Raw genomic sequence first — 26,992 nt, forward strand, 5'->3', positions numbered from 1 at the left:
TTGTAAAAGGCAGTTCCTCATAATGGTGGCAGCTTCTTTTTGTGGTATAGGTCACAGATAGGTAAGGCTGATACCATGTGATGTGGGATGTGAATGTAAAGAGAAGAAAACAGATATTTGATGAACTTAATATATTTGCATTATTTTAACTTCTTTTTGCATAAGGATTTGTTAGGAAGATGATCCAGTAAAACACCAAGCTGACAAAGTTGGGTTGTTTTCTCCCAGAACATTTTTCCCTCAAACCCCTACCTACCAGTAAAAAATATATATTACATGTAGCTATGTTTCCTCTGGTATATTTAAGTGATGAGCAAGTGTTCTAATAACTGTCACCTTCCCTGCCCCCCCCCCCCCCCCCCCCCCCCCCCCCCCCCCCCCCCCCCAAACTAAATGGAATAGGAAAAAACCCCAAAATAGTATAAACTGTGGCAACAGTTTGTTTCCTGTACCAGATGGATGACAGCAGTACAGCATTAATCAGTTTGGGCAGTTTTCCTTATGGCAGAAGAGCTAGTCAGAAAGGTATGGGGATTGTCCAGGCGGCATCCTGAAATAGTGAGCATACATATGGGCATAGTTACGCGGGAGCTGTTAGACCATGTGTATATATGAAGCATCTGGAAGGTTTGGAACATTTTTAAATCTTGGGAGGTCAAGGGGAAGAGGGGAAATGGCGTTCTTGTAGTGACTTATTTCTAACCTTTAGGGTTGTGATTAACAAAAAATAATAAAGATTATTCACGCACTTAAGTAGAATTTGTGTGGACTGGCAGCTACATTTGCAAAACATGTTTGAATTATCTGCTGTTCTGGATTTGTATCACTTGAGCGGATGAATTTATGTATGAGTTTTCCTGTTAATGTGCCTGTAAAATAGAGAGTAGAGAGGAAAGCGCTGAAAAGAAGTGGCATTGACTTGTAAACAAGATATAGTCAGAGAGCTCCAACTTCATTAAGAGATTAAACGCTGTGCTTGGATGCCGAGGTTTTGGAAGCAAGCAACGTACTGAAAGTTGCCTCGGGTATTATATGGGTATTTGTGGTATGTAAACCTGCAATGGATAAAATTGTTAAGTTTAAAGCTCTGTAATCAATTTTTCCTTGATTCACACTTCACAAAACTTTAAAGAATTCTCAGATATTAGTACCGCTAAAAGCTGTTGTAGTTAAGCCCATCTAAAAGCCTACTGCTCGGAGGAGGGCTTGCCTTTCTCCTCACACCAGCCTTGAGAGAAAGGATAGGGAGTGAAACGTTTTCTTCCCTGCCCTCCTCCGCATTTCTGGGTTCTCCTCCTTTTTGCTGCACTTGACCTTGGTGCTCATCCGGCATTTCACTGGGCTGGTTCAGCATGCGAAACTGACGGAAAAATGAAGTCCTGCAGAGAGAAGAACGTGCTTCCTCTGTTTTGGCGTTGAGGTGAGTGCGTGCTGTGAAAGGTCTGAGACTGGTTGTAGCTGGGTCTAGGTAGGACGGGTTAAAGCTGGTCGTGGGGATGGAAATAAAAAAAGAGGGAGAATGGGAACTTCCCCTTGGGCTCACCCTTAGCCTACGTAGTTTAGCATGTAATTTAATTCTAATTGTTCAGGAACTTAGAACTTTATCAGTTTTGATTGAATTTTCTGGTTTAAACACCAAGTAGCTGTTCTGGAATTTGGAATTTCCTTGACTGCACTAGTAACTTATTTAAGAAAAACAAAAGAAACAAAAGAAAACAAAAAACCACCACCAAAGCAAAACAAACAAACAAAAAACAAATCAACCAACCAAACAAAACCAGCAAAAAACCCCACCAAACCCACAACTTTTTTTTTTTTTTTTTTTGAAGGAAGCAGGCTGTATGCTGTTTAGCCATTAGATCACCAGTAAAGTAGTTCTGGTATTTTATTAGCAAGGCACTTACCAATTGTTCTGTGCATTTATCCACTCTCACACATTCTTATTTGATAATCATCTATGTGATAATGGACTAAGTTGGGATGTTCTTACTCTGTGCTTTTCGATCATTCATAATCATCTGAAATTCTATAGCCTTGTATTTTCTGGTTATGCTTATATGCAACAGAGGGAAGACAGGCTAATCTCACTGAGATATGTAGTATATTTCCAGTTACCTTCTGTGTAAACACAGAACCAGTCTGTAGTTCAGAACTTGCTGCTGTACAGAAAAATATAGTACTACATGTTTCCCTTCATCCATTTGCAGTTTGTACAGTTTTTTTGTACCCTGAACCCTGAAAAAATGCAAACTGATGTCTTTTTTTTTTTTTTTTTTTCAATCTCACCAGGTTAGTTAAACCTCTCCCCCCTTGTTCATGTGCTTAGTCAGTAGTGTACACAATGTTTCCAGTACTAGCTAAAGACTGAGGTCTAGGGATGTGCATGGGAGCATGGGTTGACAAACATGATACTTTTTTCCACCTGCTCTTCCTGGCTTCAGCAACTCACTGGTCAGAAAAAGATGAGCCTTCTATGAAACTGGATTAATTTCTGTTTTTTTTTTTTTTTTTTGTTTTTGTTTTTTTTTTTTTTTTGTGAGTTTGGATTAAGTTTTAAATTTGTTTGTGTTCTAAATACACTCAGCGACTTTCTCTTCCATTCTTTTATGAAGTCTGGAATTTAACATATGTTTTTGACACCTCAGAAACTGTGGCAGTAAGTTCTGCTTCTCAAAGACAAATTGCCTCTTGTCTGTTTTTCTGATCCAGTCACCAGATTAAAATCATCAAATCACACTAATACTTGTTAGGTCCCTTTTCAGATCACTCAAGATTTTTATAAACCTTGTCTCATCTTAACCCTATCACCTTTTTTTCCAAACTGAAGACTCTTATTTAGCCTTTTTTTTACATGGAATCTATTCCATACTTACTGTTCTACTTTTTGTCTCTTTCTGAACTTTTCCCGCTTCTGTTCATTTTGAGATGGGGGAAATTCCAGTATTGTGCATGATAATCAAGTTGTGAACAAACAGTGATTTTTAGTTTGTTTTCATACCTTTCTCTAACATGGACTTTTTGTTTCCCTTTTCATTCCTGATGTTTAGTCTGTGGTTTGAAAAGCAATTATTGAACTAGTGTTGTTATGAAACAATCGTAACTAAAGTATCTCATTCAGGAACAGTAACGATCAGTTGGAACCCAGCTGGTTTAGGCTTGTTTTCCTTCCTGCGTGTATATAGCTGCTCTTAAATTTCTACATTGAATTTTGCCTGTTGGTTTAACATTCATTTAGTCTTGGAGACCTGCAGCTCTCCATAGTTGGCCTGTGACTGTCCTACATATCTTCAGTTTCAAACTGCCACATCTCTGGCCACCTCATGTTTTTTATTTTTCCTGCTGTTTTTTATTAATGTGTAGAACAGCATGTGTCCCAGCAGAACTTCAGTGACCATCTCTGAGAGTTGGTCATATTTGTCTTCTATTTTCTTACTCAGTTATTTACCTATGGTTTATCTAATATCTTCTCTTTTATTCTATGGCTGCTTTATTTCCTTAAGTCTGTTCGGAGAAGGACTTCATCAGAAGTCGTTTGGAGATCTTGACAGACTGTATAAATTGGGTTGCCATTATCCATGTACTTGATTCTTTCAAAGAACTCTTTTAGGCATGTGAGACAGAATCTCCCTTCACAGAAGCCCCATTGGTTGTCTTCCCCTGCCACTCCAATGTCATATAGTATAATAGAATGTTGGAATGGAAAATAGTATTCCTGTTGCAGGTAAACACATATCTGACATTTAATCACAGGCATGGGAGTTACACAGAGGAATTTTCTTTGCTCTGAAGTGCGTTGACTGTCCTAATGTATGCCCAGCTGTGCCAAGGTGCTCTGGTCCTTTCACTGTTTAATATAGCTACATGTATCACTGTGAATATGTTAGCTGTTGACAGCTCCAAGGGAAATAGGGGCAAATAAAGCAGGCAGGGTTAAGGGTAATAAACTAGATACCACATACTCCACAATGAAGTTCGCTTAGCATTTTGTAACCGTTTAAACATTTATTTTGGACTGTTGCAGTTTTGAACTTTTTTTTTTTTGTGTATGTGTGTGAAGGACAGGGTCTTCATGCTTGAAATGGGCAACAAATTGTTTTACTCTGTTGTGTTAATTCCATGTGAATGAAAAGCTGACATTCTTTTATTGTACTTAATGCGTAAGAGATAAGTGTAAATAATTATAGTCATAAAACAACTTTAAAGTAGAATATTCCAGGAGAAATTAACATCAAATGTAGTGATAGCAACCCTCATAACTTTAATTTCTCAGAGCCTGTAATGAAAATATTATTACTAAGATTTTTTGATCTCTTATTGATGATTTTTCATTTGGTGCTAATACTTTTGCAACCATCAGAATATGATGCGTAATGGTCTCTTGGTGTAACTGTTTTATGGTTTTTCATAACAGAACTTCGCTTGTAACGTTTTGTTATCTTATAGTTTTAAGATGTCTGTTATTACATTAAGAGCTCACAGGTAAGCATTGTAAAGGCTGCCTTTGGGAAGGGATGTAGTTTGATACTGCGTAGCAGATCTTATTAGCTGCTGCTGAGGATAAAAAAAGTATTTCTATTCTTTCTGGTGCTACTGCTTATGAACTGTGTTAGGGAGCCAAATCAGCAGGAAACTAGCTATGACTGAAAAACAGTTGTCTTTAAAAAGTTGTTTTAAGAGGCTATATTTCCTTGAATTGAATCATTTCAGAAAAAAACAGTACTGTTCCACCCTTATCCCAATAAAGAAAACCACCCTTTTTGGCAGCACTGACCTAATTAATTTTTCCTGCATCTTTGAACTATGTTGTTGCTTTACATAAAAACAGGTACTAAAGCATGGGGAATGAAACAGCTCTATTTTTGTTTGCTCTCTAGACTGATGAGCTATAGAATATTATCACAGGGGACTGATTTTTCTGAATCTGAGTAGAAACATCAAAGCTTGAGGGTTCCCTCTCTTAATAAATATGTAGCTTGGTTTAAATTAATTCTATCAATTTAATTGGATTCTCCTACCATTTTTTTTTTCCTTCCATACAATCCTTTTGTATGTGGTATTTTTTGCATAATCAGATAGTATTTCTTTTCCTACTTGGTTCAATATACCAGTTGAACATGGAGAATTTTTAGTATGCACTATAATTTGTATAACTGCAATTATTTGTATGCCATGGCTTTGTGAACTGTCCAGGCAGTAGCTAACAGAATTAAAATTCTGCTAGTAGTGTAGCTTATTCTGTCAGGTTTCTATTTACCTTCCCCTACCCCAAGCTAATAAGAGTACTTCAGGTTTGGAATATGTTTTCCTTGGCTCTTTGCACCTTTGACACAGTGGTGATAGTGTTGTAGTTTGACCCCAGATGGCAACTCGGGCCCACGCAGCCGCTTCCTTGTTCCTCACCCTCGGTGGGATGGGGGACAGAATTGGAAGGGTAAAAGTGAGACAACTCGTGGGTTGAGATGAAGACAGTTTAATAAGTAAAACAAAAGCCGTGCACACAAGCAAAGCAAAACAAAACAAGGAATTCGTTCCCCCTTTCGCAGGGGCAGGCAGGCTCAGCCCTCCCCAGGACAGCGGGGCTCCATCACGTGTAATGGTGACTTGGGGAGACAAACACCATCACTCCGAGTGTCCCCCTTCTCCCCCCAGCTCTATATGCTGAGCATGATGCCATATGGTCCGGGATACCCCTGGGGTCAGCTGTCCTGGCTGTGCCCCCTCCCAGCTCCTTGTGCCCCCCCAGCCACTCGCTGGTGGGGTGGGGTGAGGGGCAGGAAAGGCCTTGGCTCTGTGTGAGCCCTGCTCAGCAGAAACTAAAACATCCCTGTGTTATCAACACTGTTTCCAGCAGAAATCCAAAATACAGTCCCATACCAGCTACTGTGAAGAAAATTAACTCTGTCCCAGCGAAAACTAGCACAGACAGCAAAGAGAAATTCAGTGGAGCAGGTGTCATCACTCTCTGCAGAGGATATGAAAGTTTTTTTCCTTCCCTGCTGAAAGAAAAATACATGGTGAAGTGCATTGGATTTATGCAGTGAGGGGGCTGCAGGGTGGCTTCTGTGAGAAGCTTCCAGAAGCAGCCTCCGTGTCAGACAGCCAGTTCCAGCTGACCCCAAGACGGGCTAGCTCCAAGACAGACCCACCACTGGCCAAAGCTAAGCCCATTGGCAATGTTGGTAAGAAATGGTTAAAAAAAAAAAAAATAAAAACCAACTGTGCAACACCAGCTGAGAGAGAGGAGTCAGAATGTTAGAGAGAAACAACTCTGCAGAGACCAAGGTCAGTGAAGGAGGGGGAGGAGATGCTCCAGGAGCCAAAGCAGAGATTCCGCTGAAGACCATGGGATGCAAGTTGTCCCCCTGCAGCCCACGGAGCAGATATCCACCCTGCAGCTTGTGGAGGACCCCACGCCAGAGCATGTGGATGTGCCCTGAAGGCCCTGTGGACCCCGTGTGAGGAGACCCATGCTGGAACAGTTCGTGCCTGAAGGACCGGTGACCTCATGGAGAGGACCCATGCTGGAGCAGTACTTGAACTGCAGCCTATAGAAAGGACTCTATATTGGAGAAGGTCATGAAGGACTGTCTCCCAAGGGTGGGACCCCACGCTGGAGCAGTGGAATAGCTTGAGGAGAAAGGAGCAGCAGAGACATTGTGTTATGAACTGACCACAGCCCCCATTCCCCGACCCCCTGACCTGATCAGGGGGAGGAGGTGGAGAAGTTGGGAGTGAAGTTGAGCCTGGGAAGGTGTTTCTAGATTTGATCTTATTTTTCATTATCCTACTCTCTTATGAATTGACAATAAATTGAATTATTTTCCCAAGTCAAATCTGCTTTGCCCGTGACAGTAATTGCTGAGTGATCTCCCTGTCCTTTTCTTGACCCACAAACTTGTTAATCTTATTTTCTCCCCCTTGTCCTGTTGAGGAGGGGGAGTGATAAGAGCTGCTTGGTGGGTAGCTGGCAGCTAGCCAAGGTCAACCCACCACATGAAGTCTATGAAGACTGCTGTCTTTCTGATTTTATATGCAAATTTTCAAGTAGTTGAAAAATTGGACCAAGTTTGATGCACTAGGTTGTGCAACAGTAGGTTCTTGCTATGCAGCCCTGACCATGCTTTACAAAAAGTATAACTGTTTCTTGGCAGCTTCTCAATCCTCAGAATTGCCTGCCTTGAGTTTTAGGGCATCACAAGTGTTGCCTACTTATTTTTAAAGATCTGATGGTAATTTCAGAAATGGATTCATGAGCAGTTAGCAATATACAAACTTAAAGATGGTCTCTGAATAACTTTGCTCTTGAATCACAGCTATAGGAAAGCATGGTTTAATAATGTTTGTGTCAGTTGGACAGTATTTATTATCTGCTTCCTGATTTCAACAGCTAGCATTCTTAATTAAGTACCTCAATTAGCTGTATCCTTTAGCTAACTCATAGCAACCAAAAATAAGTAGCTTACAACCTGTTTAGGAAATCATTCTCGGAGCCTTTGGGAGGTGAGATGTTGAGTGCTAACTACTTTGCAGAATGGATATTTTTTTTTTTTTTTTTAACTTGTCAACATTCTGAAAAAAACCTAATCTTTTTCATTCTGGAAGAAATTAAAAACTTGTTCTGTTTCTTGCCTTCTGGCAAGTGGCACATGAGTTTGAAACTTTTATAAATTAAAAGCATCTTCCTCTAAGTTTAATTTTAACAGAGAATTAAACCTTTTAACACATTAATTCCAATCTTGAGGAATAGGAAGCTTGCATATTTTTCTTCCAGCTCCAGAAAGGAAAATTTAGAACATCCTTGAAAATATGTTAGAACTTTGCTTTGTTACCTGTGGAAATGTCCCGATAGCAACTTAGCAGGACATAAACAATGTAATAGCTTGCTGCCATCCACTAGTGACCAGCCCTACCTCTGTCCCTCTCCTGGCCTTTCTTGCTATGTGGAATCTCTGGTGAGGACTTGCACTTTATTATGCTAGTGAGGAACAAGCAGTCCCGGGGTGGGGGGTGGAAATTAAAAAATCAAAATGGGGAGGTACAGGTGGTAGGCTTTTTGCAAGATTGGCGAGTTAGAGCATCTCTTTTGGGGGCTTAGTAATCACCAGAGAAGGAGGAACTTTGGGAAATGGGCTTGGAAGGAGCCTTCAACCCCGTTATCCTTTCCACGATTGACCATGCTTGTGGCATAGATGTTAGGATCACAGAGAAAAGTAGATTTCAGATGTGATTCAAAGATATGACCACAGGAATTAGTCTGTTTTAAGCAACAATGTCCATTTAATAGAATTGAAACAGTTTGTATTAAGTTGTTTAAGGCTGGTATAGAATGTGTGAAATAGATTAATGCATAAACTAGAGAACAGCGATGCATCTAATTTGAAAGAGAATTAAGAAAACATGGAGCCAGTCTTAGAGGACTCTTTTAGAGTTCCAAAATACTTGTTTTTAAAAAGTGCTTGCGAAGTTACTAGAATTGTATTTTAAAGTGTTTATCTGCTACATCTTAAATGCAATTAATGCAAGCTTGTTCTACATAAAATCAATGTTTAGCAACTTATGGTTGACTTGCTTAAGATCTGCTAGTATGTACTTGGTGGATAAAGCTGGCTTTTTAAATAGTAGATAAACCTTTGGAATAGACTGATAGTACTTGTTGCTGATGTACACTGATCTGCTTAGTGGAAGTATTTTAAAGTGAATTTATTTGATCGAAAGAACTTTATTATTAGGCAAAGATGTGGAATGTTTTAGTAACTTGTTTCTGCCCATTTCACTAAGCATGGTTTTTATTGCTGATGGAAATCTTCCAGCTCTATTCTTTTTGGAGAGCTGTGTGACTGTCATGTAGTTTGGCTGTCACGTGCATGCTTCACACTGCATGAAGCCTTAATGACGTGTTTTAGGACTAATCCAATACTGGTAAGAAACAGGATTTGAGGTCTTACACAAAGCTGTGAGGAAGCAACTGTCAGTTTACTGTTTCGATTCTTGATATGCGAAGAATCAGCAGAGGGGAATGACTTGATTTTCCTTAATCATGAATGAACAAGATTATGAAGGAAGTGGGCCAAATCCAAGTGAGTGTCTTTAAAAGATAATACCATGGTTCTAATGACTCTTTACTAAAATAGCAGGTTCTGTACTTCCAGCTATATTATAAAGAATTTATAAAGAGCTTTTGCAGTGTGTTTTCATTGGAAGTAGGCTGTGCTCGATTAAGATAGTAGCCTAAGTTAAAGAAAACTAAAATTTAGTGATATTGATAAGGTAAGTCATGGATGTATTAGTCCTCCATTATGTAAAGGGATTTACAAGGAAGTTAAGTACACCTTGTTCTGCTTTTCAAGATAACTTACATAAATTGTGCTAGTCATAGAGAAAAATAATGCAAGAAATTGGTGGTATAGTAAACATGTTTAGACATTTATTTACTAAAAAAACTAAAAACCTGCAACTTTGAAGTTGATTGCACTGAATTCTTAAACCCATCTGATGCAAAAGTTCAGAGGTAAGATGTGTTCAAACAAGGTTATTGATGCCTTTTCATAATTTGAATTAAAGCAAGGTAGTGGCTTTTGAATACTTGAGTTTGTTAGAGCTCTAAAGAATACTTCTATGTATTTTTGGATTAGGAGTTGTAAGAAATTAAATTTTTAAGATTGTCTGAATTTTCAGTTGCTTGCCAATCAAATTTGGACACACAGGAAGTAAATATACACGATAGAATTACCATTTTTGCCATAGGCACCTTTTTTGGATGTGACATTTCTACACGTTGGTTTTAGTGACTTTTAAACTTCAGGTATTTTTATGTTACAGTTTATTTATATTAACATTAAATGCTTGTTTACCCTTGTGCAAGCAGGATCTTATCTTCACATTCTCAGTTTGTAGTGGTTTGTTCCTAATGTAATCAAATACTAACTTAATGAAAACATTACCATAATTTTTATTAAAACCTGTTATTTTTCATCTATATCTGGCTAACCGGAACCTACCTCAGGGTACATGGACTATGATTAAGAGTTGCCCTTTGGCAACTCTTAAAGGACAGGAATTTTTTGTGAAGTATTATTCAACTATATTCTGCTTTAGACAGCAGCATATAAAGTTAGAAATTCCTAGTGGGAAACAAAACTTCTTAGTTTTACACGTGTACTTGTTTAGAGAACGGATATACCTTATAGCCCAACTATCTTAGTTGAGGCCATGTGGTTGAAAAGTTTTAGATTGTTCTCACTTCTTTGAACACAACCTGTGTTTTCGCCACAGAAGAAGAATGTGCTTTTATTTTTCAGATAGATGTTAAACTCTTACCTCATGTCAGGAGACATAGATGCTTGCTTTTTTTGGACAAAATGTGTTTGAATGCAAAGGCAAATAGGAACATTTCTTGATTGTGAACAATAATGACAGACATAGTATGGGACAGCAAGGAAGCAGTGAATCTGGAAAGGATTTGGGGGTCACACTGGAATACGATAGCATGAGCTTGGTTTAATGCTGTGGTAAAGAGGGCTAGCCTGATCCTTGGAGTAGAGAGGTGATGATTATGCTTCTGTAAAGAGCATGATTGAGATTGGTGTCAGAAGGCTGTACTTGATTTTTAAAGTTTGAATACTTTTTTTGCATAACTTAAACTGGAGAGTTAAACTTAGCTGGAGTTGAGTTAAACTTGGTGCCACAAAAATTATTAAAGGCTAGGAAAATCTTTTCTGAACTTAGCTGTTTCAGTTTGTCAAAGGAAGCTAGAGATAATTTGATAAGTACAGTTACCTTCACTGATAGGAAACAGTAGGTGCAAGTGGTTAAATCTGGAAGCTGTACTAGGGTATTACAGCTAGAAATTTTAAAAGACCCAACTTTAGAAAAATCTCAATTCTCTATTTAGTAATTAAAAGACCCTTTAATCTTTATAAAGATAAATTGATAGACTTTGATCTCTTTATGTTGGGTGGAATGGAGCGTCGCATCAACAGATGTGTTTTTTGTGTGTCATAAGACAGAGGAAACATTCTGCTATAATCAAGTCCATAGAAGATTTTTTTGTTTGTTTTATTTTGCCTTTATCTTTTAGTACCAGTGGTGGTCCAAGATAAAATACTGGCCCAGATGGACTACTAGTCCAGTCCAGATTAAAGATATTTGCCTTTAAACCTTCATAACTTGAATTACTTGAAGAAATCAAGCAACAGTAAATATAAATTTTTGGAGCGTTGTCATTGCAGGAGCTTTAATTGGATTCCAGAGACATGTACATCTTAGATGAGTGTCTAAAACTACATTAGAAGTTATAATTTTGATTGTATGTTTAACTCCTCTTCACACCTGAGAAAAGTTTGAGTTGACACAATTTTGAGGAAGCCTGAGGGGAGAGTGTTTTGCTTGTCAAGCACTGGAAGAGGCTGCCCAAGGAAGTGGTTGAGTCACCATCCCTGGAGGTATTTAAAAGATGTGTAGATGTGGTGCCCAGGGACACATTTTAGTGGTGGGCTTGGTAGTGTTAGGTTAATGGTTGGACTCTGATCTTAAGGGTCTTTTCCAACCTAAGTGATTCTGTGATTATATTATCTTTAAGCTTCCTCACAGAATTCAAGGAAATTGGGTTAAACCATAAAGCTGTGGTTTGAGACCTACTAGTGGAACGAAGTACCTGTTTCTATATATCATGTTACCTCAGTAGAAGCAACTGAAACAGAATGGAGCAAATAGAAAAAAAACCTACCTGATGTACCAGATGTGATATTTACAGCATCTGTGAAAAGTAGATCCCGTCTTTTTTTCTGTTTTTCTAATGAATCCGCCCTTTTGAAAAAGGGATGAGCTGAAGATTGGGATAGTAGTTTATTTCATTAACCTCATTGTAGTTGTTGACTGTGTGTTTGGGTTTTAAAACTAGTTCTTTCTAATGGATGGTTTAACACATCTCATTTTGAGTTACATGTTTGTAAGGCTCACTGTATTTCTAAGCATACTCCCAAAGATGGTGTTATTTAATTTACAGTCAATATGATTTTGTTGACAGCAATGCTTAAAACTCAAAGGAGCTTGTTCAGAGTTGTTCATAACTATAGGATTAGTCAACAAACCGCAGGTGAGAGAGTACTTGTACATTTTGTGGTCACTTTTTCAGCATTGACCCTCTTTCAAATAGAGCTAAAATAGATAATGCTGATTCTGTCAAATAGTATAAAAATGCTGTGCCAAACATCCACAATATACAAAAAGAGACAACTGTATTAAAGAAACAGGAGATTTTATAGAGTCTGCTAGTGACAGGCTATTTTGAAAACTAGTATTAGATAGCTTTAGAGTACATAGACTGTTGGTTGGAAACACTGGAAAAGTATTTGGAGAACAGGAAACTAAGTTCTGTGTTGTTCCATTTGAAGTCTGTTAGGTACATTTGACAAGACTTGTTTGTTAGAGACATTGTGCTCTGAGCTTTTTTCCTATTGGAGCAAAGCCAAGTAACTGTTTGTTTAGAAATACAAGCATAGAACGGAGGCCTTCACTATTCTCCAACCTACAGTTTAAAATATTTGATGTACAGTACTGAGATGATGATTTTTACCTCCAGAACTGGTAAGACAAAACTATATTCTTTAGCCTCAGAGTTGTGATTACTGATTCACGTTACTTGTTTGGCTACTCTTTTCTTGATGTTCTGATTAGGCTAATCATACCCACTGAAGTAGTAACTTCAGTGATGTTATGCTCTGTATGAACACAGAACAATTCCCCAGCTCAGTTTTTGAAGAGTAATCCTTTCTGAAGGTATTGAAAATACCCCGAAGGGAGTACTAATATGCACAGCTACCAGCTGTCAATAGGTGAGAAAATCAATAGAAGTGTTGTCTTAGCAAGACAAATATTGAGCAACCTTATTTTTATTTTGACTTGGGAATGTGACTTTTAATGAATACTTTATAAAAACTTCAGCAAAAATAACATGCTTATTTCAAGGAATGGAGCTAAAAGAGAAACAATGTTCCAGAAATCTTGGGAAGAAAGTGCGATGTCTTAACTCAGAAGTTCTAGTGCTTGTCTGGTTTAGGGAGATGATGAGAGGAATCAGCATGTATTTGCTTGGGGACAGAGTTGCTTTTTGTTATCTATGCAAAAGCTAACTGAACCTTTCTCTAAGTACAGTGGAGCTGAGTAAAGGATAAATGCCCATTTCTCAGACAACCTTGTGCCAAACTGTCATGTTCCATGCACCGTGAAACATCTCGAGGTGCTGGTCCATGAGGGATGTTCTTTTGTGTTCACAGTGCTCCTTCTGCTGGCCTTGCTTTAGGCATTGTTGGAGGAGGGGGACCTATCCAGGCTGTAGGACTTGACGCGATGGGGGACAAATTGTAAACTGTAGAGAAACAGAAAAATGAAAGCTGGAAGGATATGCATAGAAGGAGATATATTGGGTAAGAACAGTAGTTGTGGATTAATTCATCAACAGTTCTCTGGATCATGGAATTAGTTCTAGAGCCCTAATGGACAATAGCTATCTTTTGAGTCTCTTATGACAGTATGCAGCTTCAATGTCATGATACCAATAAGTATAGTGATACTATGGAGAGCCTATTGGACAAAGGAGCTATGGAGAGTGGTAGGAACTCCAGCAGGGATGTAGTCACTCATCTGCTTGAAGGACCGAGATCTATTTCTGCCTTTAACAACCAAGATATTACTGTGTGGTGAGACTGGTGTCTATGTTTGCAAGAGGTTTCTTCTGGAACTTCATGTGGGGAGAAGTGTCCTGGAGAGGTCAGAGTGGAGGACACAGGGAAAAGAGTTGTTCTCCAGCCGTTCCTTAATTCTGTAGTGAAGGGACTGGGTAGGTGCTATTGCTATAACTTGTGAACGTAAGGGGAAAAACACAGATTGGCAAAGTGGCACAGGTGAGGGCTTGAGACTATTTGGATATGCCAATACTGTGACAGTATCAGCATGTAATAGCTTTTGTATTGGATGGGCTGGAAGGCAGTGAAAGCGGTGCTATATTTTCTGAAAGGTGCACGAGAGCAGTTCAGGGGAGCTACAGCTTAATGAGATTAATATGTCAGTAAGGAATAGAATAAATATAAGCATGTCATGGAAGAGTCACCACAACCTTTACAATGTAATTCCTTTTCCACTCTTTTTTCATAAATGCCTGCCTCAACTACTGGAGTTTTTTGGAGGGAGTCTGTAAAGTAATGAAAAGGTAGGTTGGGTTTTTTGTTGCCCAGAAGGTTTATGTGAAATTCTGTTATCAAGTGCTTTTAAGTAAACTAGAAAGATGGGGCAGGTGAGAGATCAGTAATATATTAAAGAATAATGAGTAATAGTTAAGAGACAGAACACTATATAAAGATTAGTCTGTTAAAGTCAGCTTAATTTCCTTATGTGTGCATGTTGAGCCCATGTGTCTGGGACGAAGACACAGTGTTTGGCAGCCACCTCCAGTGTTATCTAGAACCAGTTCTTAAACCAGCATTTTCTGACTATTCCTTTTATGGTATACCTTATATCTTTTTTTTGTTTTCTTTTGTGTCTAATTGTTTCACTTTCCCACCAGGGGATGGGGTTGCCAGGGAAAGCAGTCCATTTATTAACAGTGCAGAGATGGACAGAGGAAACATGTATGAAGGAAAGAACATGGCTCTCTTTGAGGTAAGTTAAATACCCCAGAAATGTATTTCACCTTTGATTGAAGCTTTGGTAGTAAGATGAAAACAAACCAACCCCTGTTTTTTCTCTTGAAATTTAGTGGGGGAAAAATCAATTTTAGTAACTTCAGTAGTTTGGTTCCTGCTAACAATCCATTTCATTGGATTTGAATGATGTAATAAAAAAAAGCGTTCAGATTTTTTTTTTTTTTTTCTATATTTTAGTTTATCTGTATAGGCAAGAGTGGTAAGTTTTGGTATGTATCGATGTGAAGATATAAAATAAGCCTTCTTGCATTTAAAATTTTTGGGCTAGTATCTAGAAAGTGTTGTTAGAAAAAGCTGCTGAAATTTAAATCTGGTGGTTTTAACAAATCAGTATCCAGTTTTAAAAGGATTAGCACGTGTATTTTATTGAATAGGGGAAATGAGGACTTCTCTTAAAGCAGCAAAACTGTAAACCAAACTGTGATAGGCCATGACTTAGGTATATTGTCCAATTACAGTGTAGAGCATACTGTAGCTATTTCTAGATATAAGCATCCACTTTATAATACAAGTTTAATACCTGATTAATTCACTGAATGATTGCAGTCATTTACAGAAAAAAAAAAGTAGTAGTATATTGGTATGGTACATTTAAGTGCCACGTTTGCAATGAAACAGTCCTTTTAATAAAGTATAACCTAAGTTGTTCTGCTCTACCAGCATCAACTGGTTTTGCTTTGTTGCTTGCTGTTAATGAACAAAGTCCTTTCAACATTGTTTACTTAGATATCTTGATGTTGCATTCTACCCACTATTCTGTTGTCATCCTCTTATGCTCCTCTTGTCATCCTCTTGTCATCTTCTTATGCTCCTCTTGTCATCCTCTTATGCTCCTCTTGTCATCGTTTCAAGTATCTTTGCACAGAGCACATGATCTTTCAATTCCCTCTTTCTGTATGACTCAAATAATGTATTTTTACTATCTTTCATTAAGTCTGAGAGAACACTGTGTTAAAGATCAAAGTAATGTTGGTCATGAATTGTCTCTTTGTCATGTATGGAATTTCCTTACTGTTTTTTGACAGAAACCATGGTAGTGGAGTTTTGTCATTGAATTTGTCTCCTTCAAGCTCTATTCCATAAAACAATGTACAAAACATCCTGTTGTTCAAGTTAGCTGTTTTAATCCTCAGTGTTGATAAATTTGCCGTAGCTGCTTTTTGTCCCTAATCTCCTTTGAATATATGCTTGCATCAGTTATTTTGAATAGTGGCTGATATTAAGTCCTCTGCTGATGGTATAATGATGATTATCTTTTACATATCTCAGATTATAGACCATGCTGTTACACTGTTGCCTTGAAAGCATTCTAGTGCCTTCATCACCACTGCTGTTGTAATAGTGAATCTTTTTTGGTAGTATATATGTTGCGATGTATGTTTCCTACAATCTTATTCTTCTCATGTTTTCAGCTGTCTTGTGTTTGAATCTTTGTATAATCTGTTACAAAGAAGTTTGGTTATTATAGCCATGATTATCATGACCTAATGCCTCAGGCAGAGATGCTTTAGTCTTTCTGTTTGCAATCCTGATCTTTTGTCTTCCTTACAATATTTGATTTTTACATACTTGATTGAATTGTCTGGTTCTGTTTCTTGGTATGCTTTTATTGTATATGCTTCTAGATTTTATTGTATTAGCATGCTTTTGTTCTGTAGCAGATATTTGACTAAAGAAAGATGGGCTGACTTCTGTGTCAAGTAATATTACCTATGATGTGCATATATGCTTGTATTTTTCAACAAATTAACACTTTGGAAGTAGTATACATAGTTTAAGATAAAATTTGTAAGCCTGCAGCAGTAGACTTGAGTGATCCTTAAGTATTTTGGTGCTTGTGATCATTCTCTAGACACAAACAAGATGCTGGAAAAACACTCTAATGCCTTAATCTTGCCAGTACAATCCCCTAAAAACTGTTTTGTGATAGGAGTAGATTTTTGTAACTAACTATGGCACTTTTCTAGATTCCGCTTGTACTCCAGCTATACAAGCTGCATATTGTAAGATAGTGTAAAAAAGCGAAAGCAAGATTGCAAGGTAGCCACATAGTGTTAAACTTATGGAAAAATTTAGAACTCTTGTTGGTGGAAAACTGACTGGTAGTTTGTCATGCTAATTTTTGGATTTGGGTGAATTAGGGCTGACCTGTTGAATATGTGTTTGAATTAGTATCATAAAATCATGACTTTTAAAAAACTATTTAGTAAATTCAGTATTCTTAAAATCCCAACAGGAGGAAATGGATAGTAATCCCATGGTGTCATCTCTTCTTAATAAACTGGCAAACTACACTAATCTAACTCAAGGTGTGGTGGAACATGAAGCAGATGAAGACAGCAAGCGAAAGGAAGTCAAGGTATTTACACTTCTAATAAGTTATTGAGACAAAGCTAGCCACAGAGAGGAGCATTTTTCAGCCTAAAAATAAAATATGTGGATGCCTAAAAACAGGAACGAGGTTTGTACTACTATGTTTAAAATTTAAGCATTTGCAGTAGGACTTGTGTTAACTTAGTGTTCTTGTTAGCATGTTTTAGCAAGCCCTTGTGGTAAAAGCCCTGGAGAAAATGTGTGCAAAACTAGGACCTGAAACATGCGGTCCACTCAGTTTCTTCTTTCTTTCCTTCTTCCTTCTGTCCTTGTATGAACATCAGTACATCAATCTACATCTAGTGAAGATACAGTATGGGTTTGGATTTTCGCTGGTTTATTTTAATTGGCTGGGTTTTTACCTAAAGTTGAAATTTAAGGAAAACTTGAGATGAAGCAGGTCACACTTTTAAATTCATAAGCATATTTGCTTCTGTTAACTTGAAACAGTTTTTCTGAGTAACTCCCTTGTATGTCAGAGTAAATATTTTTAAAACTTAATAGATGCATTCCCAGAAAACATTTTGTTGCATACCTCAAAAATATGATATTTATCAGAGCAGGGTGGAGGGAAGGAAAGGCAAAGACTCTGTTTAGGTACATCCCTAAACACACTTGCTAGAAGACAGCAACTGAATTCTTCAAGGGTTGTCGTCTGGATACCCCAAGTGCCCATCAGCCTACTTGGTAGAACTGGAACAGATGCAACAGTTGAAGTCTGCAATGAGATGTTGGATAGCTGCCTGCTCACAGAGGGATCGGGTTTGAAGGAGAAAGCTTGGGTCAAAAACATGTGACCTGACACAGGACAAAAACTCCCAGGCAAGGAGGGGTAGTGAGCTGGAACTGGTTGAGCGTGGTGACTGAAATGAAGAAATTTAGGGTAGATACTGGGAAAAGGAGAATACTGGGAGTCACTTGTTATTGTGTTGAAGGGGTGCTGCTACCAAGTTTGTGTGATGAGCTATGGAGAAAGGAGGAGAAGCACATTAGAATGAATAAAAGGAAATGAACACATAACAGAAGAGACAGATACAAAAAAGGTGCTTAAAAGTAAGAAGTGGAGCTCATCTGACAAAGAGAGATTTATGGTATGGTACCTGAATATTTGCAGTAGAACTGTTTGCATTAGAACTTGACTAGTCTAGGAAGTTGGTACCAGGCCAGTGGATAAGGGCAGGGAATAAAGTCCAGCTGTTGGTTTTAGCGTTTTGCTTATCCTGCATTTGTTTGTGTCTGGGGTTTCTTATTTGTCTTGTTGTGCTTGTTCTGTATTTGCTTTTCCTCATCTGAGGATACAGCTTGAGATACGAGAAAGCCAACACTGATCAATTCACCTTTTCCTTAGTGCAATCCCTGTCCTCCATTCGCTTACTGTGAAGAGGTTTCTGTTCATGCAGCACAGTGTTAGTCCCTCTGGAGCTGAGTAGCCAGATGAACACCATGTCCTCACTTGCACTTAATCTCATTTGAGCACCATCTGCTGGTCTGAAAACATGATTTATGTGCATGTGTCTTTTTTTCAGTTCCATGTCTGAGATGAAATGATGGTTAAGTAGTAGCCTGGTAGAGTAGTTTTTTTAATGGCATAATCGAGACAGTAGCATTGATTTTGCACATGGATATTGCCTAAGATGCTAAAAATAAAGATTATTGTCTAAATGGCGTTCCAAGGTTCCTTATAAGTACTTGGAAACTTTGGTGTTTTTTTTTTTAATAATTTTGTTAACTTATAAAGCACCAGTGCTTGTTTTTTTTTTTATTTAAATAAATTGCTTTTTTTCATAGCCTGAGTTGCGATTTAAGAAGAGCTTCTGAATCTGGAAACCTACTGTGTATAACTATTGCTTCTAAGTTGAGTATTTCAAGGCCTGATATATTCGTAAGTGTAGAAAGCTGGAAACTTATGATAAAGCCTGAATGCTTTTGTCTTTGTCTGGACCCATGATGATCACCAGCATATAAAGTACAAACAAATATACTATGTTATGGCAGGTTTTACAACTTCTGCAAAAACAAATTGTACTCAGTACTATTTCTTTTGGCCTTGTGTCCTGGTTTTGGCTGGGATAATTTTCTTCCTAGTAGCTGGTACAGTGCTGTGTTTTCGATTTAGTGTGAGAATAATGTGGATAACACACTGATGTTTTAGTTGTTGTGAAGTAGTGCTTATCCCTTAAGTCAAGGATTTTTCAGTTCCCCATGCTGCCAGTGAGGAGGTGCACAAGAAGCTGGGAGGGATCATGGCCAGGAGAGCTGACCCCAACTAGCCAAAGAGCTGTTCCATACTATGGGATGTCATGCCCAGTATATAACCTGGGGGGAGTTGGCTGGGGGGGGGGGGTGGTGGTGGTGGGGTGGCGGGGCACTTGCTTCTCAGGGACTGGCTAGGCATCAGTCAATTGTATTGTGTCTCACTTGTGTTTTCTTGGGTTATATTCTCTCTTCGCTACGTTCACTTTCATTACTATTATTACTATATTTCAATTATTAAACTGTTTTTTATCTCAACCCATGAGTTGACATCCCGCTCGGTGGGGAGGAGTGAGCGAGCAGCTGTGTGGCGCTTAGTTGCTGGCTGGCGTCAAACCATGACACCTTGTCATAATACCTTGTCTCTCTTTTTTTTAAAACTTGAAAACACTTATTGTAGATTATAATGTTGTGGGCCAGCTGCAGGGCAATTGGTGGTCAACTTTTTGCAGAATATATTTAGTATTTTGGTTATGGCAGTAACTTCTATTCAGCAGTAGTCTGTAACTGCTATTTCAGAAGAAAGTTTGTAAAGCTTTGTAATCAACAGATAAAGGAGAAATCTGCCCCTATGAAGGTTTCATCCTAATTCCTATGGAACAAGAAGATTTGCTATCACAAATATTTGTATGTCTTTTGAGGAATCTTAGTGCATAAGTAGCCCATGAATATTTGTGAAGCTGGATACTCTAAAGCTACCGCTCCATTTCATTTGGCACTTGTTCATGAAATATTTTGATATGTGTTTGCAGAAGAAAGTATTTATGGACTTAAATTGTTTAGTGCAAAGGAATTAATGTTTGGACTTCATTTCCAGGTTCCACGTATGGGCACTTTTATTGGTGTATACCTGCCCTGCCTGCAAAACATCTTGGGAGTCATCCTTTTCCTACGTTTAACATGGATTGTGGGAACAGCTGGAGTTCTCGAGTCTTTCATCATTGTGTTCATGTGTTGTGCTTGTGTAAGTTATTCTTTCTCTTTACTATTAACCAAATCTTCTGTTACAAGAGTACTGATGCCTTCTGATAGGAGTAGCAGAGAAAGACTTCCACATAATGATTAAGTATCAGTGCAATTGGGAGACATGGGATATATTTATATGAACTGAGTGTCATGTGTCATTCTAGCCTGTGTGGAGTTTCTTTTGAGTTGATCACATTAAACTTTTATTTGAAGTATTATATGGGTCTTGTTAAATCAACTTTTAGCAAATATGCAATGATTTAAGTTGAAATTTGAACTGTTCTGCTTTTCACATCTTCAGAACAAATTGGAATATAAACCACAAATTAATCCACAGGGCTAGGTCCATAAATTAATATGTTGGTATGTGAGACCACTAGTAGATGGTATTGTCATAACGATGACGCTTGATCAGTTTGTCACTACTATTTAATTTGAATAGTGAATATCTTATTTTAAGCATGTTTAGTTGTCTGTATTATTCCAGTTCTTTTTAAATACTGTCTCAAACATTTCAAGTAACTGAATCTTCTACAGAAAAAAATAGTACATAATTTACATGGATATCTCAAACCAAAGATAACGATAATTTTTGGTTGCTGTAACTTCTTATTTAAAAAAAAAAAAAAATCCTTGTTTTATTTGATCACTTTGTCTTGCCCCACCTTGCAAAAAAATTTTCAGTATTTTAAATTTCCTCTATTTCATCTTTCCACAGACTATGCTAACTGCCATTTCAATGAGTGCAATAGCTACAAATGGTGTAGTTCCAGGTAATGAAGAATTTTATCTGAAGTGGTGAATGGTCAAATGATGGCAATGTAAAGCTGGGAAAAGAAATTAGTGTAGTCTGAGATACCAGAAGTAACACTGTTGTCAAGTGCATATTTTCTTTCTTTTAACTGATTTATAAATTACTTTATAATGTGTGATGTAATATTTTAATTGGACCCTCTGGGAATTATGAACTATAGCACATTTTTGTCATCAATCATTTGATTCTGTGTGAATGAAAGATAAGAGGGTATAATTTGAACTAATAGAGACTTGTCTTCATGCAAAGCAGATTTCTTTACAAATTTACAAAAAAGGCTGCTTTTTTTTTTTTTTGCCTGAATTTGCCTAGACTCTATTTGTAAACACTGGAGCTGGTTATGTTGTTTTCTGCAAAAACATCTGGCAGAAATATTTTTCTGTATAAGTACTCTAGGTTATGCTCATCTCCTTAAATGTTCAGGATAAATAGATTAACTTGTTCCTCAGCCTTTGAAACTCTTACCCTTTTCAGTTCCTCCACACATCAATTGATAATACTGGTGTTCAGACATTGTTATGAACTCTGAACAGTTTATCTAATGAAATTAAAATAATTCCTCGCTTGCAGAGCTTCTTCAGCTTAGTAAGGGGTTCCAGAACTAATGCATAAGTTGGTGGGCAAATGTATATGCTACAACTTGTGCAAGGTATAGAATAATTGCATTTCATGGGTACAGTACCATATAAAAATATAAATACTATAGAAAATTTTATTTCTAATACTTATATTTTTATAATGAAATGTAGTTATTCTGATTAGTATTCAGGTAACTAAAATGTTCTGCTCTTTTCCCCCTCATATTTTTAAAGTTCTTTTGTAAAGGTTTTGCTTAACATCGGAGTGCCACAGAAATCTTGGAAGTTGGTAGTTCTTGCACTAGAGGTCTTCATTTTTACTTTTTTTTTGGTGGTGGTGGTGGTGCCAGCTTCTTAGAGAGATGCTGCTTCTAATGGAATATGTGGAGGAATCAGAGAGCCCAGATAGGAGCCAAGGATAGAAAGAGACCTGAGCAGTAGGATCTTGTCTATTGCCGTTCTATGCAACTGCATTGTATTTAGTAAAAGGATTGGTGATGCATCATAAATTATTTTTTTATAGTTTCTCATCTATTCATATTGAAAATCAGTTTCAGACTCTATTTCTTATTTGCGAACTAATTTTGTACAAGGCTGGTATATGTTTGTTTAAAGTAAAGCACTTCCTTTGACACCTCTTTCTTCCTCTGTTGTCATGAGTGGGACAAATATGAATTTAAGAGAATATGGAGAGGGAACCAGAGAGGAGCATGCCTTGAGGGGGTTGGGAGGAAGTCTGGATGAAGAGCTTGAAAGAACCTTACTGAAAGGGAAATGAGTCCGTGGAAATGACAGGGGTATAGTTTATGACTTAAAGAAAGATGATGCATGTATATGGGAAATATGAGTGAGAATAACTGAAAAATTCAGGAATGAAGTGAATAGTATATGAGTAAACAAGAAAAAGCTATCACTACCTAACACTTACATGGTACTGAAAAAAACGTCTGTAGTGAAGATGGTAATGGTTTCATGCACAGAAAAGTGATGCATACTAATGGGACTAATTTTATTCTGTCCCTATCTCATAAAGAAATTATTCTGAAAGGGGATTTTTTTGTTTGATTGTGAACAAATTGGGATTAGAAACTAAGGATTGATTCACATCTATTTATACTTCTGTATCATTTCCTTAATTTACTTTCACGTTGTTTAGTTTGTGGATTTTTTTTCCTCTTTTTCCTTGGTGTTTTCTGTTCCCCAGAAAATGCATATGAGGATATTTACTTTAGAATTTACATTCTAACTTCCTAGAGGGCACAGACATTGAATACAGTTTTGGCATGAACATTTCAGTGGACATGCATGCAGTAGTTATCTTGATTATGTTGACTGAATGATTCAAATTTTTGTTCTCTACTGCTGTCCTTAATCTGAAGGACTGGAGTCTTTTTTTGGTTAAATTCACAGCTGGAGGCTCTTACTACATGATTTCAAGATCTTTAGGGCCAGAGTTTGGTGGAGCAGTGGGACTTTGTTTCTACTTGGGTACAACCTTTGCAGGAGCAATGTACATTCTTGGTACCATTGAAATTTTATTGGTAAGTACTAGTTTCTCTTAAGATTAAATGTGTTTGGACTGTTTAGGGAGATTGCTGAGGTATGTACTTGGACTAAAATGCATTCTAATTTAATGATTTTTTTTTTTTTTTAATTCTTTGATACTGTATTTCCAGTATGTAAATATTTATTCTCACTCTACTTGCGATCATTTGAAAAAACTGAACTTCTGATCAGCAAAATAAAAAAAATTGTTTAGCCTTTTATTTATTTTTTTTCCCCATGGTGATGTGACAATTTTAATCTCTTCTAGCTTTCTAGTAAATATTAATTTGCTAGATTTAAATTTAATTTTAAATTAATTTAATCAAATTTTAAATTTACTAGAATTTTCTTTAAATTTATTTAAGAATTGCCTATGTCTATGTTGGGGTTTTGGTTCTGAACATATCAGGATAGACTCTGCTCAAAGTCTCTTCTGGCCTTTAGAAGTTAGGTTCTTTAAGGAGAGTCAGTTTAGCTCTTGTTTTGAAGGAGTGGAGTTGCCTCAAGCCCCAGTGCTCCCCTAATAGCTAAACAGAGATTTTTTTTTTTGTTTGTTTGTAAAAGTGTTAAAAGAAGGAATAAATATATCTTTATCGTGTAGTGTAATACTCAAATGTCTCAGAACTATAAGTCAGAGTTTGTCTTTTCATTTGCATTTATCAGTATAAGTCCTATAAGATATGCTTCCAATTTACTTTTAGGTAGAACCCAAAACAAAACTATACGAAATTGAGATATCTAAGAAAATCCTGGTTGAAAATACATTAGTTTAAATTATCTGGTTTAGCACTGGACTAAGATTTGTCACACTAATCTGATGCTGCAATTTCAGATTAAAGATTAAGGTAAACTCACCATAAAACATTTTTCAGGGTATGATGTTTAAGGTATCTTTGAATTTTATGTAATATAGTGCAGGGACTATAGTACATAAAACCATTTTCTCGTTTTTTACTATGCTTTTGTGTGACTCTTCATCTTTTGTTTCAATCAATGGAATTATTAATCAGCAAATTATTCAAATTAATCTAAGGATATACCGTGTTTGAGCTAGTTTTCAGGTTTGTTTTTTTTCTTTTAGTTTTTGTCAATATCTGCCCCCTCACACCACCCTGTGTCCTTAGTGTTTTTTCCTGTCTGGCAGAAACATGAATTTCAGGAGTGGAAGCTCTTAAAGGGGAGAGAGGAAGCTGGATCAAAAGCAGTACCTCATTCTCAAAACCTGTTTTTCTTCATCCCTGCCTCCCCCTTCCTTTTACCTCTACACTTTCTAAATGTCCATGTTGCCTGGTTGCACTGGTTTGTGAAAAAATAAAACTGATGTTGTAATAGAAGTTTAGATTTCGAAGTTCAGGTAAATGATTTCTTAATAAAGTGTTTGTTATTACATGTATAATAGTTTGCCATATCTCTTGCAGACCTACATTTCTCCAAGCGCTGCTATATTTAAAGCAGAAGAAGTTGGTGAAGAAACAGAGGCTATGCTGAACAACATGAGAGTTTATGGAACATGCATTATCATTCTGATGGCTGTAGTAGTTTTTGTGGGAGTAAAGTATGTCAACAAACTTGCACTGGTCTTCCTTGCCTGTGTGATTCTTTCTATTATTGCTATATATGCTGGAGTTATTAAGACTGCTTTTGACCCACCCGACTTTCCGTAAGTGCATTATCTCTAAGTAGTGTGGGTTATTTAAAAAAAAAAAAAGTGGTGGGAGGGAATAGCTAGTGTAACCATTTACTGTTTTAAGCTGAATTTCAGAATACAAGCACATTGGCTTTAGTGGTACGGTTCACATGTTTTAGGCAATTATGTGCTCGTTTATTATTCTGAGTTACCTATCTGAATTTTTCTGTCACTGTTCATAAGACATGATACCCTGGAAAATGTTCTTTGGTACTTAAAGTTAGTGGCTGTTGTTCCATCCACACCTAAAGAACAGGAAGGTGGTTTTTGCTCATGGTAATATAGCTGCTTTATCTAAAGAATTAAACTAAAAATCTATAGAATAAAGTAAAAACTTTAAGAAAAGATTGTAGTTATGAACCACAGTTATGAAAAAAAAATACTTTCAAACTTTGTCATGAGGAAATTTTTGAAACTTCCATTTCTCTGTACTTAGAATGGAGCCATTGCAGTGTTAGTCACTTGTGTTTGTGAAGGCTCTCAATCTTGTTAATAAAATCAAATTTTATTGTCACATGTGGCATATTGCTTCTCAACGCCTTTAGCTTGCACCTCTCTTAGCTCACTCAGAATTATTTCCTTTGATCAGTTAACGGTCTATAAGTTGAATTTTTGTGCATCTTTTTCTGTTTGGAGAGAAAACAAAATTATGCTTCTTAACACGTTAGCAGAATAGCCTGGTAACTTTTGTTACGAAGTGCTATGTGTTATGCAGGACTGGTTATCCTTTGGCTTGTGCCTGTTACAGATTCCATCATACTTCGAAGTGTTGATGGTTGAGTTTACAAATTGAGCATTAAAGCAGTATTTGTGGACTGTACTGTAAAATGATACCAAGTCTTCTATTAAAAAAATAAGTGTGTTCAAAATCGATGTTTTTATAAAGGAAACTTGATTTTCTGACACTAACTTCCAGTAGAGAAATACTTAAATCTTTAATCAGCTATATAGGTAAAAGAAGGTTTATCTGGATATGTAGTGTAGGTAACGCTTATTACCTGGAAACCTTACCTGTGGCTGCTACTGTGGTATATTGTTGTTTGGGGGAAAAAATTAATAAAGAAAGATTATCTTCCAGTAAATATAACTGTTCACATTTTGAGCAATCTTCCCCAAAACAAGAAGTTCAAGTGTGGTTTTATATTATGGTAAAGCTGATCTGATGGGGAGCAGGTCATCAAAAAGACCAGCTTCCATTTAGCTGGTTAGTCACATTGGCGTCACTAATCTCCACTAGGTTTGGCCATTGTATAGATGGTAAAATAGCTTACTTCATGATCTCCCAGTTGAATCAGACTGGAAGACATTTCCATGGGTTGAATCAACTCACCCTGCTGCTGTAGGGTCATCAAATCAATAGCAATTAAAAAGAAAAATGAGCAAGGCAATTGGCAAGATCTCATTATCAGCAGCTTTCTGTTAAATTGCTCAGCTTCCACGTGATGCCATACCTTGAAGCTGTACTGCTGTCCTCTACTCTTCCTGAGTTGTCTACTCTTAATTGCTATTGCAAACAGGGTATTGTACTAGGTCAGTGTTCTGCTTGATTTAGTATACTCGCTCTAGTGCCGAGTGGTGTGTTTTTACTGTTTGTTATCAGCTTCCTAACTAAGCTCCTTCAGAGGTATTAGATGTGTACTGTGTGTTCTGCCTAACACAAACATTTTTATTTGATGTTCCTTCATTTGTCTTCATAGATACTATGCATCATTTTATTATTAAGCAAGCTTGGAATAGATACGTCCTAACCATCTTTTGTGTAGCTTAACAAAGCTCAATCCTTAATATTCTTTACTGTTAAGAATTTGCTTTTTGCAAACCGTTCTGAGATTTCTAATTTTCTTCAATTTCTGAGTGTCTTAACTGCTTCCTGCTGTGCAATTCTTTAATTTGTACTTCCATCAATGTTTTTAAATTTTGCTGTTTAACCCTTCTGGCTTATTTCTGACCTTTTGGGTTTTAATATTTTTGAGGGCCATATAAAATATTTAATTGCTAGAAAAAGTCTTAATCTTTTGTATTTTCTTGGTCAGGTTCATTGTTATATTAAGTATACTAATTATTACTTATTTTCAGT

At 37.1% G+C, this 26,992-nt stretch overlaps 1 protein-coding gene across 6 annotated transcripts in view; it reads left to right on the forward strand.

Moving 5' to 3' along the window:
- Window positions 1–26,992, forward strand: part of LOC104357090 (solute carrier family 12 member 7) — a 63,310-nt gene that overhangs the window by 1,808 nt on the left and 34,510 nt on the right. For 2 of the 6 annotated variants that reach the window (XM_042806786.1, XM_042806787.1), the window contains exons 2-7: window positions 14,561–14,655; window positions 16,936–17,058; window positions 20,143–20,289; window positions 21,010–21,064; window positions 23,094–23,224; window positions 24,647–24,888. In XM_042806786.1, the coding sequence (XP_042662720.1) occupies window positions 14,561–14,655; window positions 16,936–17,058; window positions 20,143–20,289; window positions 21,010–21,064; window positions 23,094–23,224; window positions 24,647–24,888 (793 nt within the window). Of the gene's footprint in view, window positions 1–399; window positions 1,421–8,997; window positions 9,078–13,287; window positions 13,425–14,173; window positions 14,207–14,560; window positions 14,656–16,935; window positions 17,059–20,142; window positions 20,290–21,009; window positions 21,065–23,093; window positions 23,225–24,646; window positions 24,889–26,992 lie in introns of those variants that run through there. The other 4 variants (XM_042806790.1, XM_042806791.1, XM_042806789.1 and 1 more) reach the window with 4 other exon arrangements.

Source organism: Tyto alba, unplaced genomic scaffold (assembly GCF_018691265.1).
Source record: "Tyto alba isolate M040663 unplaced genomic scaffold, T.alba_DEE_v4.0 Super-Scaffold_48, whole genome shotgun sequence".
Taxonomy (NCBI): Eukaryota; Metazoa; Chordata; class Aves; order Strigiformes; family Tytonidae; genus Tyto; species Tyto alba.